At 39.2% G+C, this 17,062-nt stretch overlaps 1 protein-coding gene across 5 annotated transcripts in view; it reads right to left on the reverse strand.

The window, feature by feature from the left end:
* The window catches only part of DOCK8 (dedicator of cytokinesis 8), an 88,822-nt gene continuing 71,760 nt past the window's right edge, over positions 1-17,062 (reverse strand). For all 5 annotated transcript variants that reach the window (XM_030511936.1, XM_030511934.1, XM_030511933.1 and 2 more), the window contains 13 exons: positions 16,887-17,039; positions 15,676-15,834; positions 14,794-14,894; positions 14,154-14,346; positions 9,338-9,481; positions 8,330-8,461; positions 7,426-7,560; positions 6,806-6,895; positions 6,131-6,367; positions 5,350-5,493; positions 4,439-4,545; positions 3,014-3,181; positions 1-2,359 (listed from right to left, as the gene is read on the reverse strand). In XM_030511936.1, the coding sequence (XP_030367796.1) occupies positions 2,296-2,359; positions 3,014-3,181; positions 4,439-4,545; positions 5,350-5,493; positions 6,131-6,367; positions 6,806-6,895; positions 7,426-7,560; positions 8,330-8,461; positions 9,338-9,481; positions 14,154-14,346; positions 14,794-14,894; positions 15,676-15,834; positions 16,887-17,039 (1,827 nt within the window). In that variant the 3' untranslated portion in view covers positions 1-2,295. The remainder of the gene's footprint in view (positions 2,360-3,013; positions 3,182-4,438; positions 4,546-5,349; positions 5,494-6,130; positions 6,368-6,805; positions 6,896-7,425; positions 7,561-8,329; positions 8,462-9,337; positions 9,482-14,153; positions 14,347-14,793; positions 14,895-15,675; positions 15,835-16,886; positions 17,040-17,062) is intronic.

Here is a 17,062-nt window from a genome sequence, read left to right on the forward strand (position 1 = left end):
TGAACATCCCATGAGAGTCACTTTATTGTGAAATTAATATCATAAGGTAATTTACATTTCACATAGTTCAGCTCTTGAAAGAAATGTACAAACCATGTTTCATTAGTATAAGGGACCACATGAGCTACAAACTGAGGGCAAGACTGGCCAACTGGTTGAGGGGTGCTCAGCTTGTAAAATGTGAGTGAAGAGTCTTTCAGTATTCATGTTATCCTGAGTACTGTTTCAGTTCAAGAACCACAACACATAAAACACTTCATTACTTTTATCTAGTGTATTGTACACCTGTAGGGGTTTTTTGTTTACCTGAGGTTTCTGTTATTTAGGTTGTAAAAGGATCAGCATCTTGTAAACAACAAGGTTGGATTATGGGATTGATAGATGACAGTAGTCTGACCTTCCTCCCAAACAGGCTGTTAAAATCTATATATAAGGGGGCTAGGTTCTGATAGGCAGAGATCTCATAGCTTCAAAGTTTTGGGAAATTAATAATCTTTTCAACTTAGAATTGTTTCAAAGCAACTGGAATACAGAGAGGAAACTCCATGGAGGCATCTTTTGCTTTGAGCTTTTTATACCATTTGCTTATGTACTTTGGATGTGTTCACTTCAAAATCACAGAGTACTTACTCCCAGTTATTGCATTTAACATATGATGGGCAAAAATCTTTTCTTATGCTCCAAGTGCTGTGTAAGTGCAGGGTTTATTTCACCTATTTCCACATGTCGTCTTGTCTGATCATCCCTGTGAATCTTCTACATAGCACATTTAAAAGGTAACTCACTCAGGTGTCAACAAAGGGCTGGGAAAATTCCTGTTATCAAATGGCAAGGCTGCAGATGACCATAAAAAGTCAGAATCTTTCCACTAAAAGCAGCAGCATCAATCTTCCTTATACTTTTGGGTGTTAACTTTTGGGGCAAAGAAGCTTTGCATTTAGAAACACGTAACATCAGCTCTGAGAAAGTTCACTGTAATTTGCTAAAATGAAGTATAAAAGAAAAACTTAATTCCATTGTTTCATTTAATTTTAACATTAATTTCTGTGTTTCAGCAAATGGGACTAATTACTTTAATCAGCATTAAACTATGATTTCCAAAACCCTGAGAAGGTGGAAGGAAGGAAGTAATATTGAGGGATGTTTTCATGGATCTTTGTTCCAAAATACAAATATTACATACTAAGCATGGTCACAGTACAAACTGCATCTCTGCCATTGCCTCACTAAATGAGGCAATCTCTCTCTCTCTCTCAACACCCTCATCTGCAAAATTGTAATAATGTTTCCTTACTTCAGAGCAGTGCTGTAAAGATTACTTAGTAAAACATTTGCTCAAGGTTCAGAAAATACTAAGCATTAGGTATTATAAATTATGTGCTAACTTCCCTTAAGCTGCAGTAACACCTGAGTGAAGTGCTTTGTAGGAAATCCTCATTGTGCACTTCTGTAATTAATTTTGAATAAGGTTATCTTCATAGAGCATTGTATAGTAAAAGAATCACTCATAGCTTAGCATTTGCTTTTTAAACTATCATTTATTAGCTGTGCTAAACATGACACTGATTATAAAGAAATCAAACTGCATGTCAAGTAGTAGTCTCTATAGTTAGAAAAAAAATTAGAAGATCTATAAAAATTATTTATTGCTACTTCTTGCTTTCCAAGCTTTGGTTGAGAAAACTCGTGCAGAACATTCCCTGCAGTTAAGGACCATGATAGAAACTGGTGGCAGAAACTGATTGAGGAAATTATTCTTTCCTACAGCTCCAGCTCAGCAAATATTGAGCAGGGGACCATGTCCCTCCTCATTAAGACAGCATTTAAGCATGTGATTAACTTGCAGAATTGTTGCCATAAGCCCATGGATAAATGCTGTCTTGGAAAAGGACCATAAATAGGCCTAATTTGTCAGTGTCTGTTAGACACGTATGTTTAGATTCATGTAACACCTCAACCAAACTACACAGAGTTCTGTGTCTGTTAGGTAGCAATGACTGACCTAATGGCACTGACTGCTCTAGTGGTCCACTCCTTTGCATTATGTGATTATTTTACAGTATATGCAGAAGTATCTAAAAAGCACACTCTTCCTTCTCAAGCCCTCATGAGATGTGGTTGATTAGGCATCACCCCCCCAGTTTTCATTCAGTGATCTTGTGTAAATGCTTTTCTGCATGCTGTCCACAAAGCACACATGCTCTCTTGTGAGACATTTCCAATTTCGTAATGTTAAATATCCCATCGCTTCTGGCTTGCAACATGAAGCTCTTCCTCAGCCAAAGCAGCTACTCCTTAGGTGCTTTGTGAAGAAGTCTGGGCATCATATTTCCTAAAACTGTGGCTTCGAAAAGATTCCCTGCAATGAAATGGATCCATAAATAAAGTTGGCAAATAAAAAAGAATCCAAGAAATACCTGCCTTTTGAAAAGGAGCAGCAGCTGACAAACCATCAGCTGGAGCATGTTATGTGTTGGCAGGTCAGAAGCATATTCTTTCTTCCACTCCTACACCACACTGGACACAGTGGCTTTGTGAAGAAGCATATACTCATTAACAAAGTACCTAAGTTAAGACTTTTCTGTCTCAGTCATGGGACTAAACTTTATTATGTTATCTGGGAGTGAAAGGACCACTCTTACTTAACGCTGGCTAACACCACATGGTGCCATGTGTTCAAAACAAACACATACCTGTTCCGTCTCCTTCCTGGCTTCACTTGTGAAGAAATTGCAAGATATTTCTTGTACCTTTTTTTAAGGCAAGGGGGAAGTCTTCTCTAATGATGTATTTAATTAACATAAATCCTCTACCCCAGGAATGAGCAGCTTGAGAAACACAGTCAATACCATATTCAGCTCCAGTGGAAGTCAGCAGACCTCTTTAATCAAGTATGAAGTTGGCAGTGTATATATTATGGCCTTGTTTTAGCTGCCAGTAAAACTGCCTTTTTTCCTTGCAAAAATGGCATCCTTTTTAATAGCTACAACAGACTACCCTGCCCTAATTGTACCTTGTGCTGTGGACTTTGATTACAGGTTTGTACAGCTGTGGGATCTTCCTCTCAATCATGGGCCTAAGGTTCTCCTTCAGCTTCCCGTAGTTCTTTCTGAGCTCTAGCTGATATTCCCGCTGGTCAGGAGTAATAAGGCGCTTGTTTTTCTCCACTGCTTCACCACACCTAGGCAAAAGGAAAGAAAAAAGGTGTGACGTATCACCTACTTCTGTTAAATGCATTAATTTTGTGTTAGGTAGCCTGAATGGCCAAGGATCCAGCTCCTCTGAGCTGGGCATTCCTCTGATAACTTGTCAAGTCCAAAATGATAATGAACTAATAATAAGGATCCTCTGTCATTTCCAAGTAGGCAAACTGAGATGATATTTGAAAGACATTAGAAATGCATGAAGGAGCTAATAAAAAACAAATTTAATCACTGCAGAATACTGAGCTACCTGCCTACTTACTGTAAACAGATGCAGAGACAATGGCAGGGAGTAGAGGCTGTATCTTCTGCATAAGGCTCATTTTTATTTAACTCAAACTTATTCTTCAGCAATTATGCTTTGTTGGGACTAAGGAAATAAATATCTTGCTATGTGAATATGCTAGTTAAGATTTACAAGCATGTCTAAAAAACCACCCAAATGTGTCTATCATTGCCAATGTGTCTGCTTGACAGATAGGGTCAAGTGTTTTCTTGCTTCCTACATAAAAATGTCATTTTATTAAAACAAGCTGAGAGAGTTGGGCTTGTTCATCCTGGAGAAGAGAAGGCTCTGGGGAGACCTTGTAACAGTCCTCCAACAGCTAAAGGGGTCTACAAGAAATCTGGGGAGGGACTTTTTGGTAAGGGTATGTAGGGATTGGACAAGGGGCAATGGCTTTAAACTAAATAAGGATAGATTTAGATTTGATATTGGAAAAAAATCTTCATTATGAGGGTGGTGAGGCCCTGGCACAGGTTGCCCAGCGAAGTTGTGGATGCCCCATCCCTGGAAGTGTTCAAGGCCAGGTTGGGCTTTGAGCAACCTGGTCTAGAGGGAGGTGTCCCTGCCCATGGCAGGGGGGTTGGAACTAGATGACCTTTTAAGTTCCCTTCCAACTCAAACCATTCTATGATTCTATGATTATAAAAGTAAGGCAATAATCTGAAATGTTTGGTTTCTGTAAAATGTCAAAAGATATAACAAACGTAAGATTGTAATTCCTACATAATTACTTAGAAGTATTAAAATTTTCTTCCTTTTGGGATGCTAAGCCTACTGAAGCATTACCATGCAGCAGAGATAACACGTCTGGACCAAGTGTCTAAACTGTGAAATGCCAGGATTCATGATGCTAACTTGCATAATTAATCACACAGTCATATTATCATTACATTATTGTGATTATTTGCTTTATTGATGCAACTCAGCATTTCAATTTAGTTTTACTAACCTCATTATAAACTCTTTGAAGCACAACCTCAGCTTGTTGTGATGTCGATAAAGTTTGGGGTCTGCTGGAATTTCAGCCAGGAACACTTGTGCTACCTCTAGTGGTCCCTTATAGGAATAACAAAGGAAAATGTCAAAACCACCTGCTTGGAGTGAAAATAGACCACATGTTTGGTTAAGCTGTTTGTTACTTCACGTGCAGAATTATGAAAGAAAACTATGCATAGTCACCATAACAGGATATCCCGTCCACACACCACACCCCCCCCCGACTTTTTCTTTGGCAAGCAGAGGTTTTGCCAATCGTATTTTATTCTCTATTGATTTCTCCTCCAGCCCCACAGAAAAGGGGGCAGATTCTGCACAGCAAAGAAGAGCTGGGATAGCTGTACTGCTAAAGCTGGTTACATGAGAGAAATACAGCTCCTTTGTGTGGCATTACAAGACCCCAAGGGAGTTAAGTAGACCCAGCCCAGAAAAGGACCGTTCTTTCCGAAGTTTGTAACACTCAGGTCTTGACTTCATGTATTTTCTGAGAAACTATGAGTTTGTGGTGGTCCTACAGCTGAATCGTTGTCATTATTCCATTCCTGAAGGATACACCTGGAGTGAACAAAATGGCTGAGATGGCTAGTTTGCTAGAACTGGAAAATCGTTGGATGCATTCCCAAGGCTTCTGTGAGTTTCTGCACCTACAACCAAGACAGCAGTTCCACAAGCATTTTCACCAGAAGCATCCCTAATGAGCAGTATACAGTGACTAAATATCAAGGGATTATGTTTAAATGTGCATTGTGATTAAATGTGTCTTACTGGATTTATTTCATCCAGTGCAAGAGATGAGAGTGAAAAAGCAAGCACAATGAAAAAAGTATGCAGAAACACTCCATCTGGCTTATGTGGATCCCTTACCTGATTTACAGTGGCTCCAACTGAGCCCTGTAAAACCATCTGGAGCATTTTGGCATCTGGTGGCTCTTGGTTGGTGGCTGCAGTTAGTTCCTGTGTTTTTTTCCGCATATCTTCAATAGCAACTTCAATGGGGGTTAAAATAAACTAATGGAAATGGGAAAAAAAATGCTCCATTACCTGAATCATGCATGCAGTTGACCTGTTCCAAATATCCCTATCATTTTCCTCTGCCAAAAATAGTAGTTGTGAAACCCAGGAAGACTATTCAATCTAAATGTCATCTTGGTAGATGCTGCACCTGAGAAAAAGCTCTTTGACATCTTATAATTTGGAAGAATAGAATGTGGATCTGACTCCCTTTTTGCATAAATTTGTTACCATTCTAAGTTATTGACTTCATATCTGAAATGGTTTTGCACTTTCTACCTTTATAAAGCTTCTCTGTCTCTAAACCAGCTCTGAGCCCAACTTAGTTCTGTGACTATCTGTTAGAAGTACAGCCATAAATATTTCTTCACACATCCTCCTACACAGCATTACAACCTGGAGGTCAAAAAGAATAATATAGACTTGCTATCCTCTCTTCTCCATAGTAAATACCCACCCTGCATTTGTCTACTCATTGTATTCCATTCCTACTTATGTATGCCATTCCTACTTCTCAGAGTAACACGTCTGAGAAATTCAGCCTTCTTCTGCTAAGAATGTAATTTAAAAATCTTCCCACCCAGAGACTCCTTCAGCCCCTGAGAAATTAGATCTGTCCTCAAAACACGATTACCTCTTCTTTTTGGATGACATTGATTCTAGTTTTGATGTAGGGGAAAGCATGCATTGTGGTTAGGATGGTGTTCCTCTTGTACTGCTCACTAAGCTCTCCTCTGGGGCGCCCATCCATGGTGAAAGGCGTAGTGTACATGAACCGACAGAGGTTGAAATTCTTCTCAAAATAGGTTACCCTGTCTTTCATCTCGTACTCATCAAAATATGGCTCCACAAAAGTAATTTGTATATATGCCTGAGTAAAGAGGGAAGAACCATTATAGCACTTTATAACCCAAGAAATGTAAAAAGAACAGCATATGTGAAATATCCTGTAGCTCTCATTGGCTAAGCATTGTCTGGAAACGCACAGAGCTACAAATTCTTCAGGGCTCCTTTTCTTCTTCAGAGCTGACAAAACTTACCTCTGGGAAGGGAACAGCTTAACCCTGAGGATCAGAGCCAGAGCAGGGACCAGAGATCAGAACTTCTAATTTCCACACTCTGTGACAAACTACCAAACTAAGCCTTTCACAGAGGCTTTAAGGATATCCCTGGGCATAGAGATACAGCCAAGTTGGGATATTTTTTTTGCTACCTTAATGTTTGAGCATAAAAGCTTCAAGGGGATCCCGCTCTCTTCCTTTCTCATCTGTGACAGGGCACTCAGCACTCTCAGTAGTACTTTCCCTACCTTATTGGGATCCAGCTTTCTTTTGTCTACAGGAGCAGAGTCCTTAATCACTTCCACAGCACCCTCCCCAAAACACTGGCCATAAAATCCCTGGAAAAGAAACAGAATTATCGTGGAGTGGTTTAAGGTTTAAGTCCTTAATACAATGCTAACGATGTGTATGCCTGTAAGAGAAAGGAGTAACCATGATAATTTCTGGGCTCTGTACAGTTGGCTTCATGAACCACAGCTGGCCAGGCTAAGGCATCTTCTGACAAAGATCAGTGTGAGTTGCTCACAAAAAAGCAGAACTAGAGGTAAAGTGATCAGAAGACAACATGCAGTTCCATGAAAAAACTGAAAAAATACCCAAGCAAATATGTAGCATGGTTAAATCAAATAATTCAATGTATTTACAGGCCTGCCCACAAGAGACATGGCCTCAAGAAAATGGATCACTTTCATCATTATGCTGTAAAAGGGTTGCACTGGAAAGGATGCATACAAAGGAAATAATCTTTGGTCCTAATCAGTTTGTTACTGATTTTTACATAGCAATAATACTATTAAAACTGTGTGGGTTCCTTAGAAATTATAAAAGAACGTTGGAGATCATATTAACACAATGTTTTTTTCTCTACCTCTAATCTGTGAGAAATCTCAGGAAGCTTGGTGATTGCAGGCTCCTTGTAAACAAATTCCTGTTCATCCAAGTCTCCGAATTTGGATCCGTAGAAACCAACACGAAAGTAAGTTCCAAACATTCGCTTTTGACCCTAATTGATAAACAGAAAGAGGAAATTTACAATTTATTTTTTTTATATTGACATTGTAGTATTTTGATGCCTTTTTTCCCCAATTTTGTATAACAAAACCCACTAATCCTACATTTTCCCTATTTCAGAGCCAGTTCTATGCATCACCAGTGCTGATGAATTAGAAGTACATATTAATGACGGAAAGCATATAAATTAAGGGGATATTTGACTGAAATCTCGTTTAAAATGTAGGCTAATCATGAAACAGCTTTTGCAAAACAAATAAAGTTATTATTTTTTAATTCCATTGGATACATATGAACAAAATTAAAATTTTGCAGTGAAAGTTGGTAAGAATTTGAAACTGACTAGACTCTTCTGGAGAAAGAGAAGGAAAGGGGCAGTATGAGTGCTGAGAATTTAGCCAGGCTTTTGTATTTCTTCAGTTTTATAACTGAAAACACCAGTTAATTGACAATAAAGGTATTTTTATTAAATAGATGTGGCCAGGTGGCATCCTCCATGCTCTTATTCTAAGTTGGACCTGTTCAGCTATTTTTCTATGACTCTAAACCAGTTTTATACTAACCTATGCTTTTTCCTACACAGAGGATAGAGCCTCTTTTCACTGTAACTACCCTTTGTAGGTAGATCAAAGTAGATGGAAGCTTTTGTTAGAAAAAGGAAATGGATATATTTGATATGAACAGTTTTATTATCACCAGTGTTAAACAAACAGTGCAACCCAGTAATGTGTCTTGCTAGCAGCACCTTGCCTCACGAGTACCTTATTAATAATGCTGTCAAAGGCCTTCTGTAGCTTGCTGTGTGTCAAAGTAAGCTTCCTGAAGTCTCGATGTGCTTCCAGTATGGGGATGACAATTTTGTACACCTCATTCACAGTTTCATACAATCCACCCTTGGAAGAAAAAAAATTAAGGAAAAAATAAAAGAAAAGAAATGAGTCCTCATGCACTCTGAAAAGAAACTAGATTTACATTAACGGCCTGGCTGAAAAAGGGATTTATGCGACTTATCTTTTAATCTGCTATGTTGCTTGATCTAAAAACTAGTAATAGTAAATGGGTAGTTCTGATTGGCAAACCACAAGCCAGATCTAATTTGGAAGTCTGAATTGTTGGGCTCTCAAGCCCAAATTCCTGTGTAAAGCACATGGTAGAAACCATGCATAGGGCTAGAAGAGAAATGCAGGTGAGCAGAAGGAAATGGATTTGTTCAGCATGTGTGGTTCAGGGCAACCAGAGCTGCATCTGGACAGAAAGAACCCAAATGATATCTTTGGAGATGCTAAATCATATATCCTCTTCAGCACTACAGGACTATGATGAGCTACTTGAGTATTAATATCATGACTCTTTATATGGTAAGTGCAGATTATGGTGGTTGGTTGTATGCTGTGTAAAAGCACAGGAGTAACTCTCACACGCTTTCTAAAATCTATAGTTTAAGAAAGATATTTTCCCAAAAATGTACTGTCTCATGAAAATACCATCCAAAAGGCTCGATTCATGCCTGGGACAATCACTTTCTGCTGATGCTGCCTACAGTCTGAACAGTAGAGGTGGTTATATGGCTGAGCTGGGCTGGGTCAGACCTAAAATGTGTCTCTGACTCTTGACTAGTTGTTTTCAGAGGGGTAGATGTGTGGAGCCTGATTTAGCTCCACACATCTGCCAAAAAGTGAGACTTTGTTTCCTCATGTGCCGGCAAATAAGCTGTGGGTCTGGCGCAGATATCTCCATTCCATCTCCCACTGACTCTGGCCCTCACTCACCGTGCTGAAGAGCTCTGCTGCTTGTTCCAGCAGCCCTACCAGGCCACTTTCTGAGAAATACCTCCCAGAACATATACCATCTTCATCTGGAGACAAAACATCATCTGAAACAGCAGATTCCTCCAGCACATTGGATGAAATGTTCTAAAATACATCAGAACAGAGGAATCAGAAACCTAGATCAATAGTCTATCATAAAGATCAGGCAGTTTCAACATATTTACATCAGAGGAAGAAGAATGAGATTACACAAGTGCAACCAGGGGTTACACAGTTAAATTCCATTTAGAAGCAAATGAAACATCATAAATCTCCGCACATGGCAGATCAGGAGTTTCTCTACAAGAATCCTAAACTAACTTTCTTACCTCAGGTTTAACAGGCAGACTCCTGTAGGTTGCAAACTGGCCCCCCTCCGGTGTCTGGGATTTCCATGGAGCTGCAATGAGCTCAATCTCCCACACCGCAGGGGTCACAACCAGTGTGCACTTCCTGCTGTTGGAGTCTGGGTGTGGGAAATTCTGCACCCCAGACCTTCTGCCACCTCCTTGAAGAAGTTGAACTTCCAAATTGTTGATTTGACTTTGAAGCAGAGAAGTAGGACACAGACAATATTGCTGTAAAACCTGCAATAATTGAATGCTGCTTCTTGGCCAGCCTCTGTGATATTACACCTTGATCCTGCAGAGTTTACTTGGTTTCTTGTTAAATTTACTGGCCTTATCATGTGTTTAAATAAATCGAGTTAAAGTACACAGTGTCAGTCACTCTTTGAAATTCTAGACCATGAAATAACATGTATGGAGTTCTTCAGGATCCCTTTGAATAAATGACACTGGGTAAAATCAACATTGAAAATTTTATAATGCATAGAAATACATGTAAATGAACAGTAAAATATGTGTACCTACAGCATGGAACTAGCATATGTAACTTTTAACAGCAGCAGAAATACTAAGCTTCGATTGGCTAATAATTAAAAGGAGTTAAATTAGTGTCATAGTGTTTCACTTCAGCAGAAACTGAATGACAACTGGCAATGACAATCTGTCTGAATGCAGGATAGATGCCAGCTGGCTAGCTAGCCAAGTCCTTAAAGACATCTTTATAAAATGGCAAAGACACTGAGGGCTGTTACTATTGATCAGATTTCAGAGAAAGAATTGGCACCCCACATCACTAGCAACACGGAACTTCCCTCCTTGGGTTTTGTGGATGTACTTATTTCTCCATGGGTGAAATTTACTCCAACCCAGCTACTATCCCAGTGCCTAGTCTGCACATCACATCAGCTCCACTGGAAGGGTGAGCACAAAGCTCAGGACAGCATTCACAGGAGTTAAGGATATGTCTGAATTTCAGCCAGAGGGAAAACTGTAGTGCATTTTAGCACACACATAGCACTTTTTACCTACCAGTCTCACTGAAGATAGTGACTTCAACCAGACCCAACCTCCCTGGCGCTTGCCTAGGGCAACTCATACAACCTATGCTGCAGCTCAGTTTCTGGTTTTCCCTTTCTGTGACAGTAGCCATTAAGAATGGTTTTTGCAGAATCAGAATGGCATGTGGCCTTTTTTTTTTTTTCGGTAACAAAGAGACGAGTGTCCAGAAGAGTGATTTATTTACGAAAGTAATCAAGAAAGTCATGGACACCAATTTCCTCTTCTTTGCCTTTAAATTGTAATAACTAATGTCAGGCATGTATTTCCATGTTTTACAGTCCAAGCACTCTAGCAGGAGAAAGCCTTCATGACACACCTCTGGTATTTCCATGATCTTTTGCAAAGTGGACATACCTCACCCACCTTTTACCTCAATCTGCCTTTCAAAGTGAAGAATTTTGTATGTACCTTGTATACTATAGGCAATACATAAGTTACCATGTATATCATCAGCAAGTACTTTGGACCTCACAAGCCTAGTTTTCTTTAAGGAAAAGAAACACTTGTGTAAATTCAAGGGAATTTACCGTGATCCCCAGCCCTTATTACCGTGTTAGATATCGGTAGGGTAGCCTGCCACCTAGCTCCCCAAAACAGCACAGCTGATTTAGGCTATTGCTAAGCCCAGGCTAATTAACCCTGTGCCTCAGTAAGGCAGTCACACACACTAAGTCCTTGTCTCTGGTAATATAAAGTGACATTAAGGTCAGTCTATACACAATTAATACTCTAAGTCTGCCTTATCACTTGCTAAAGTGATTTAGTGTAAACACAAGTTAAGCTCAAAGGGAATTTCATTGAAAGTGATCCTGTTCTGATTTTGAGGGCTAGTTTTGATTGCACAGGGAGATGCATATACAGTTTAGTCTGGAACAGTAAAACGAAAAGTGTTACTCTACTGACCATCATAGAGAGTAAGCTGCAGAAGACCTAGGTCAAGTGATTTAATCTTTTGCTGCCTCATTTTGCTGATCTGTGAAAAGCAGATAATACTTCTCATCCAAATTAATATTTTAAAATACACATTATTATAACCCTCAATTCCACAATTAAATGTGTATCACCAGTATTAGTTAATTTAATGTCTGACCTGAATGAAGAAATGGACACAGAAAGAGTCAGTGGAGTGGAACTCCAGCTAAAGCTGAGAGTCTGACTAATGTTTCTGTTTTTTAACGAGGTCATCTGAACAAGATTTTCACAGGTGCTACAAAACACAGACCTGTTTCTAAAGAATGGCAGCTTTCCTCTGGGAAAGCTTTGTAACAAATGCAAGGTGTTATTATAGTTAATTATTGTTATTGAGCAAACTGAAATTCAAAATTGTGCTGTCAGATAAAGAGTTGTGTAATTGCATTTCTGGTCATGAAGCTATTTATTACCTTTCTCCTGTGGAGCAACTTTTTCTTTGGCAAACATGCGTTTACGCAAGCATTTTGATGAGAGAAAAATACTTGCTGCTTTTAAACTTATAAGTTTTTGCTTGCTTCATGCCTTGTAGGATAGTTCTTTAAAATAACTGAAAACATACCCGTTCAATCTAGAGCAATGTAAAGAGGAATTGCATTAGGGTCAAATGTGCAAGATTACAACCATTCAAGGCAACCTGGGAGCAGGATGACACTGGAAAGGGAGTGCAGATTTCACCCATAATGATGATAGTATTTAAGAAGTAAGGAGAAAAGAAAATAGAAGTAATGAACAGAAGTTAGACGTTAGGAACGATACAAAACTGATAAGGAATGCAAAATGGCAGAAGTATAAATCCATGGCCAGAAATTTAGCTGTAAAAAGAGTATATATAGCTATTTAAGAGTAAAGGAATTTAATAATAGCACTAGTTCATCGTTTGATTGCTAAGGTGGAACTGCAAATACTAAAGCCCAACATAATAAATTTAATGCAAAATGCCAAGTGGTTCAATCACATTCACACTTACTATTCTGAAGGGGAAAAAAAAACCTCCAGGTGGTATGGTTATTTACAATTTTGAAAGAAAAAAACCCCCAGGTGGTACGGTTATATCAAGGGATGATGAATGTACCAACTATTAGTGTTAGCCCTTTCAAAATCACCTGAACCATAAAATGTGTTCCTCAAGAGTTCAAAAGAGCTAAGCAAAAGGGTATCCAGGGCAGCAAACACTGAGTTGCCATATATTTTATAAAACTGCGGAAGTCCCAGAGGAGGAAATATACTTTGGGGACCAATTTTTTTAAAAAATAATCAAGATGAGCAGATAGTGGTATATTTATCAGCCTGCATCCAGGACAATGGATGCATCCAGAAATACTGATACAAAATTTTGCTAAAGAAAAAGATTAAAAGTATTGTAATTAATCTGAATTAACACCAGATTATAGAAACTTGATACCTTTTAAAAGATTAAAATCTCATAAAGACAATGTGCCCAAACATTATCTACACAACATCTGAGTTGATTCTGCAAAACATTTCCACTAATTATTTGGAATGATTCATAATCATTGCAGCAAACACTCTGTATGGTCTTCACTGGTCTTAGAGAATAATGAGGGATCATCAACACACAGGAATATTTTAAGGGTTCAGACATTTCTGTTTTTAATAATGTGTGGAAAAAAGCAGTAAAATCACTGAATTTGCAGTTGAGGTCAGTTCAGGTAGGGGTAACCAAAACTGCATAATCTGATAAACTACATAAAAATATCTGCAATTTGAAATGTCTAGCAACACTTAGAAAGAGTTAAGCTTTCATCTACGTGATGTAGAAAAGAAGGGTGAAAAAAAACCCATAAGAAAACTCTGGAAAATGATCATTGTGTTACTGAGTGAAGAGCTCAACGACGCCAAAAGAACCAGTGAAGTCTTTGGAGTGATAAACTGAAAGATACTTGCCAGATTGAAAGAATTTAGGGGACGTTTTTACTTGACTTTGATGTAACTGCATATAGATCATTGTGTCATTTATCAATCAAAAGGGTGTTGGTTAGTAATTGAATGACAGTCAAAAGATTGGAGAACATGCCTAAAAGAAGTGAGTAGCTCCAATTACCTAGATTATGAGAAAGAAGCTTGGAAGATGTATCAGCTGTCGCAGCTGATAAGTAACAGACCTAGGAAAAAACATGGATTCTACTTAGCAAACAAGAGATTACAGTAGCCAACTGCTGGAAATAGAAACTATAGACACAGCCAGATACTAAAGTACCAGTTTTCATCAGTACGCATAAATCACTGGGAAAACGTACCAAATGGTGATGGATACTTTGCCTTTGTAACTTTTCCTCTCCAAACATGCACTTCTACTCTGCTTAACACAAGAAGCAATACACACACCAGAAGAGGCCACCTCAGCCTTATGCTGTCAGAGCTTGGGAGCCTTTTCTTACTTGAAAGTTGACACTGCCCACTGGGAGATAGCTTCTATCTTCAAGCATGCTGAGGTACTCTGCTACCAGGGCTGCAGCATGGACCAGACACATGGCTGCTTCTGTGTAGCACTTCCTCTTGGTGTGCTTCTCTGCCATGTTCTGCAGCCAAGTCAGCCTCAAGTCAGGTGATGTCTGGTATCCTTTGGCAATCCTAATAACATAGGGCAGAAAGGAGGTATGAACAGTCGCTTCTTCTCAAATAACACAAAGAACCTTTATAATTCTTGACCTGGCTTGAATAGAAGAAGACATCTCTGTCTTTATTCTGTATGATTCACTAAACAAAGGGCAAAAGAAATGGTTATGCAGCTGTAGGCAGGCCACACAGGGGCCTATAAGGAGAGTAAAACTGCTGAAACCAAGACTCTTCAGTGTTCATCAGTCCCTGACTCCCATTCTTGCCCAAGTCTATGCCCACCTCCCAGTAGCTCCACTGCAATTGTCTCATTACTCCAGCCTGGGCACCCTGTGACGGATCAGCTGCCCTAAAGTGGAATATACACAAACAGAACAGCTAGAGGGTTTGTCCACAGCTTGTTCCTAAAATGCACAGTTCTTGTGCTCACCTCACTGCAGCAGCATTTCTAAATGGATTCACCTGTACATGAGATCCATGAGCATCTCCGGATCTTCCTGAAATTCCCTCATTTTCACTGTATCTGACAGGATGCTGTTCAAATTACACAGCAGCTCCTCTACCTGCAGTAATACAAAGAACAACATGCATTTCTCAGGTGTTTCTTTTTTCCCTTCTAGAAAAATAACAGCATCTGACCAGATGATGTAACTCTTTTTTAGTTCCTCTTACCCAAGAAAATGTCAGGATGCTGAACTGCTACAAGATAAGTTTTTCCAACTCTATTCAATGCAGTGAAGACTGCTGATCTTATACACACATTTTACTTAATCAAAATGAGCTGTAATTCTTTGATCTGTTTATTTTTGAATGAAAAATCAAACCTATGTGCTAATAGAGTGCAGCTTTAGTTGATCTGTGATCTGATAACAAAGCAGATGTTTTTACAAATCTTCAGCATAAGCTGAGTTACCACAAGAATTTTAGCAAAGCATCTGACAGTTGCCTGAAATATTTTTCATTACTGCTGCTGAAACCTTATGAATGGACAAAGGGAGAGAAGTTTCCATGACGCTATTTGTCTTCAAACACAATGAATCAAGTTCCCCCTTGGGAAACTCTTAGAGGCTATAGTTCCTGCTGGGGTCTGTAAGACAGTTGTACACAAAACTAAGAGATGATTCTCCTGTAAAGTGATTTCAGTAGAACTCCTTAGGAGTTTATTTTATGGAATTATGTCCTCCACTTCTTCCCTGCTTATTGTTGTGTTAGAAATAAACTCATGCAATAACCCCTGCATCCTTATTTTCATTGCTTTGGAAAACCAAGAACTAGGACTTGCTCCAAGCACATTCTTATGTGAAAGCTCCTGATAAAAGCCACAGATGTCATAAAAGATTTGACCTGAATGGGAAATGGAGTTGCCTGCATATCTGCATCTTCCTCTGCATAGGCTAGGATGGTTCGTAAGGACCGTCGAAGGAATTCCTCATTAAACTCTGGTGATTTTCCAACCAGAGAGGCTAGTGACATGGTCATCTGCATCTTCACTCTTGCAAAATTCTTTTAGAAGAAAAGACAAAAACACGAAAGAATGATGGCTGCACCATCACATCAGTTCACATATCTCTGTCTACTGCATAAATCATATCTACTTTCTCTTGCCCACACCAAGCATGTTAAAAGTCACCGTTCACACAAGCAGTCTTTGGTGCATCAAAGCCTGTCCTGTTTTACCTGATTAAGCCAAAGTTCCCTAATTCTGACACGTCTGTACTTTGGGGCAAGAATGTTCCTTGGAATACGTATTCTCACTTGAGACAAGGGGAAATCAGAAGCTTTTCTTTCCCCCTCTGCACTGGCCAGTGGGTGTGCAGATCAGGCCACCCACAGAGGAGAAGGAGAGGAACATTCTGGAAACAATTCTGGGAACCAAAAGGCCTCTGAAGGCTTCACCTGGTGATGCACTACGTCTTGCTGATCATGGTGTCTCAAAGGCACATTTTCCTTCTGCAAAGCCAGCACTTTTTACATATTCAAAGCTTTTAAAGTAACAACTAGGGAAGGAAATGCTGTGCAAGATCCGATGCTATCCACAATGCTAATGCATGTCCTTTCATGTTAGGACATTGTGAACCTACATGCCTAACATATGTATTTTGCTCCATATGTATGGTAAGAATCAGAGCCTACTCCAAGGCCACCAAAGAATTCCCATTAACACAGCATACAGTAGTTCTACTGAGGTTGTAATTGCACTGGAATAAAACTAGTCTAAGTTTAAGTGACACAGGAGTAGGAAAAAAAAGTGATAAAATGAAGAGTATTGCTTATGCATCTTATAGCTCTTTTACCAGAGGCCTAATGCTGTTCCATTTGAAGATGCATTTACAGATGTTGCAGAACACATTGTCCTAAACAAAATAATAAACACCAATTAAAACTACTTTCCTCTTACAACTCTAGCACTTCTTCTGGCTCAAATGTGCGAAACAGCATAACGTATGACTATTCATCTGCAGATATGTTCCATTTGCTATCACAACTTCAGGTTCTGTTTCAGTTGATGACAAAAAAAGGTGGCACAAAACATACTGCTGTTCTCAAGATCTTACACTGGTAGAGCTAAAGCTGTATCTCATGAGGAGATAAAGAGTGGCACAGGCTTGAGTCCGTGTGATATCTATGCTGCTACTGCAGTGATGGAGAACTCTTTGACACAGGTCAGCACACTGTTCAACCTCCTCTTCAAATAGGAAATCTCCGAACTAAGTGAGACAGAAAAGAAAAC

The sequence above is a fragment of the Strigops habroptila genome, chromosome Z (genome assembly GCF_004027225.2).
Source record: "Strigops habroptila isolate Jane chromosome Z, bStrHab1.2.pri, whole genome shotgun sequence".
Taxonomy (NCBI): Eukaryota; Metazoa; Chordata; class Aves; order Psittaciformes; family Psittacidae; genus Strigops; species Strigops habroptila.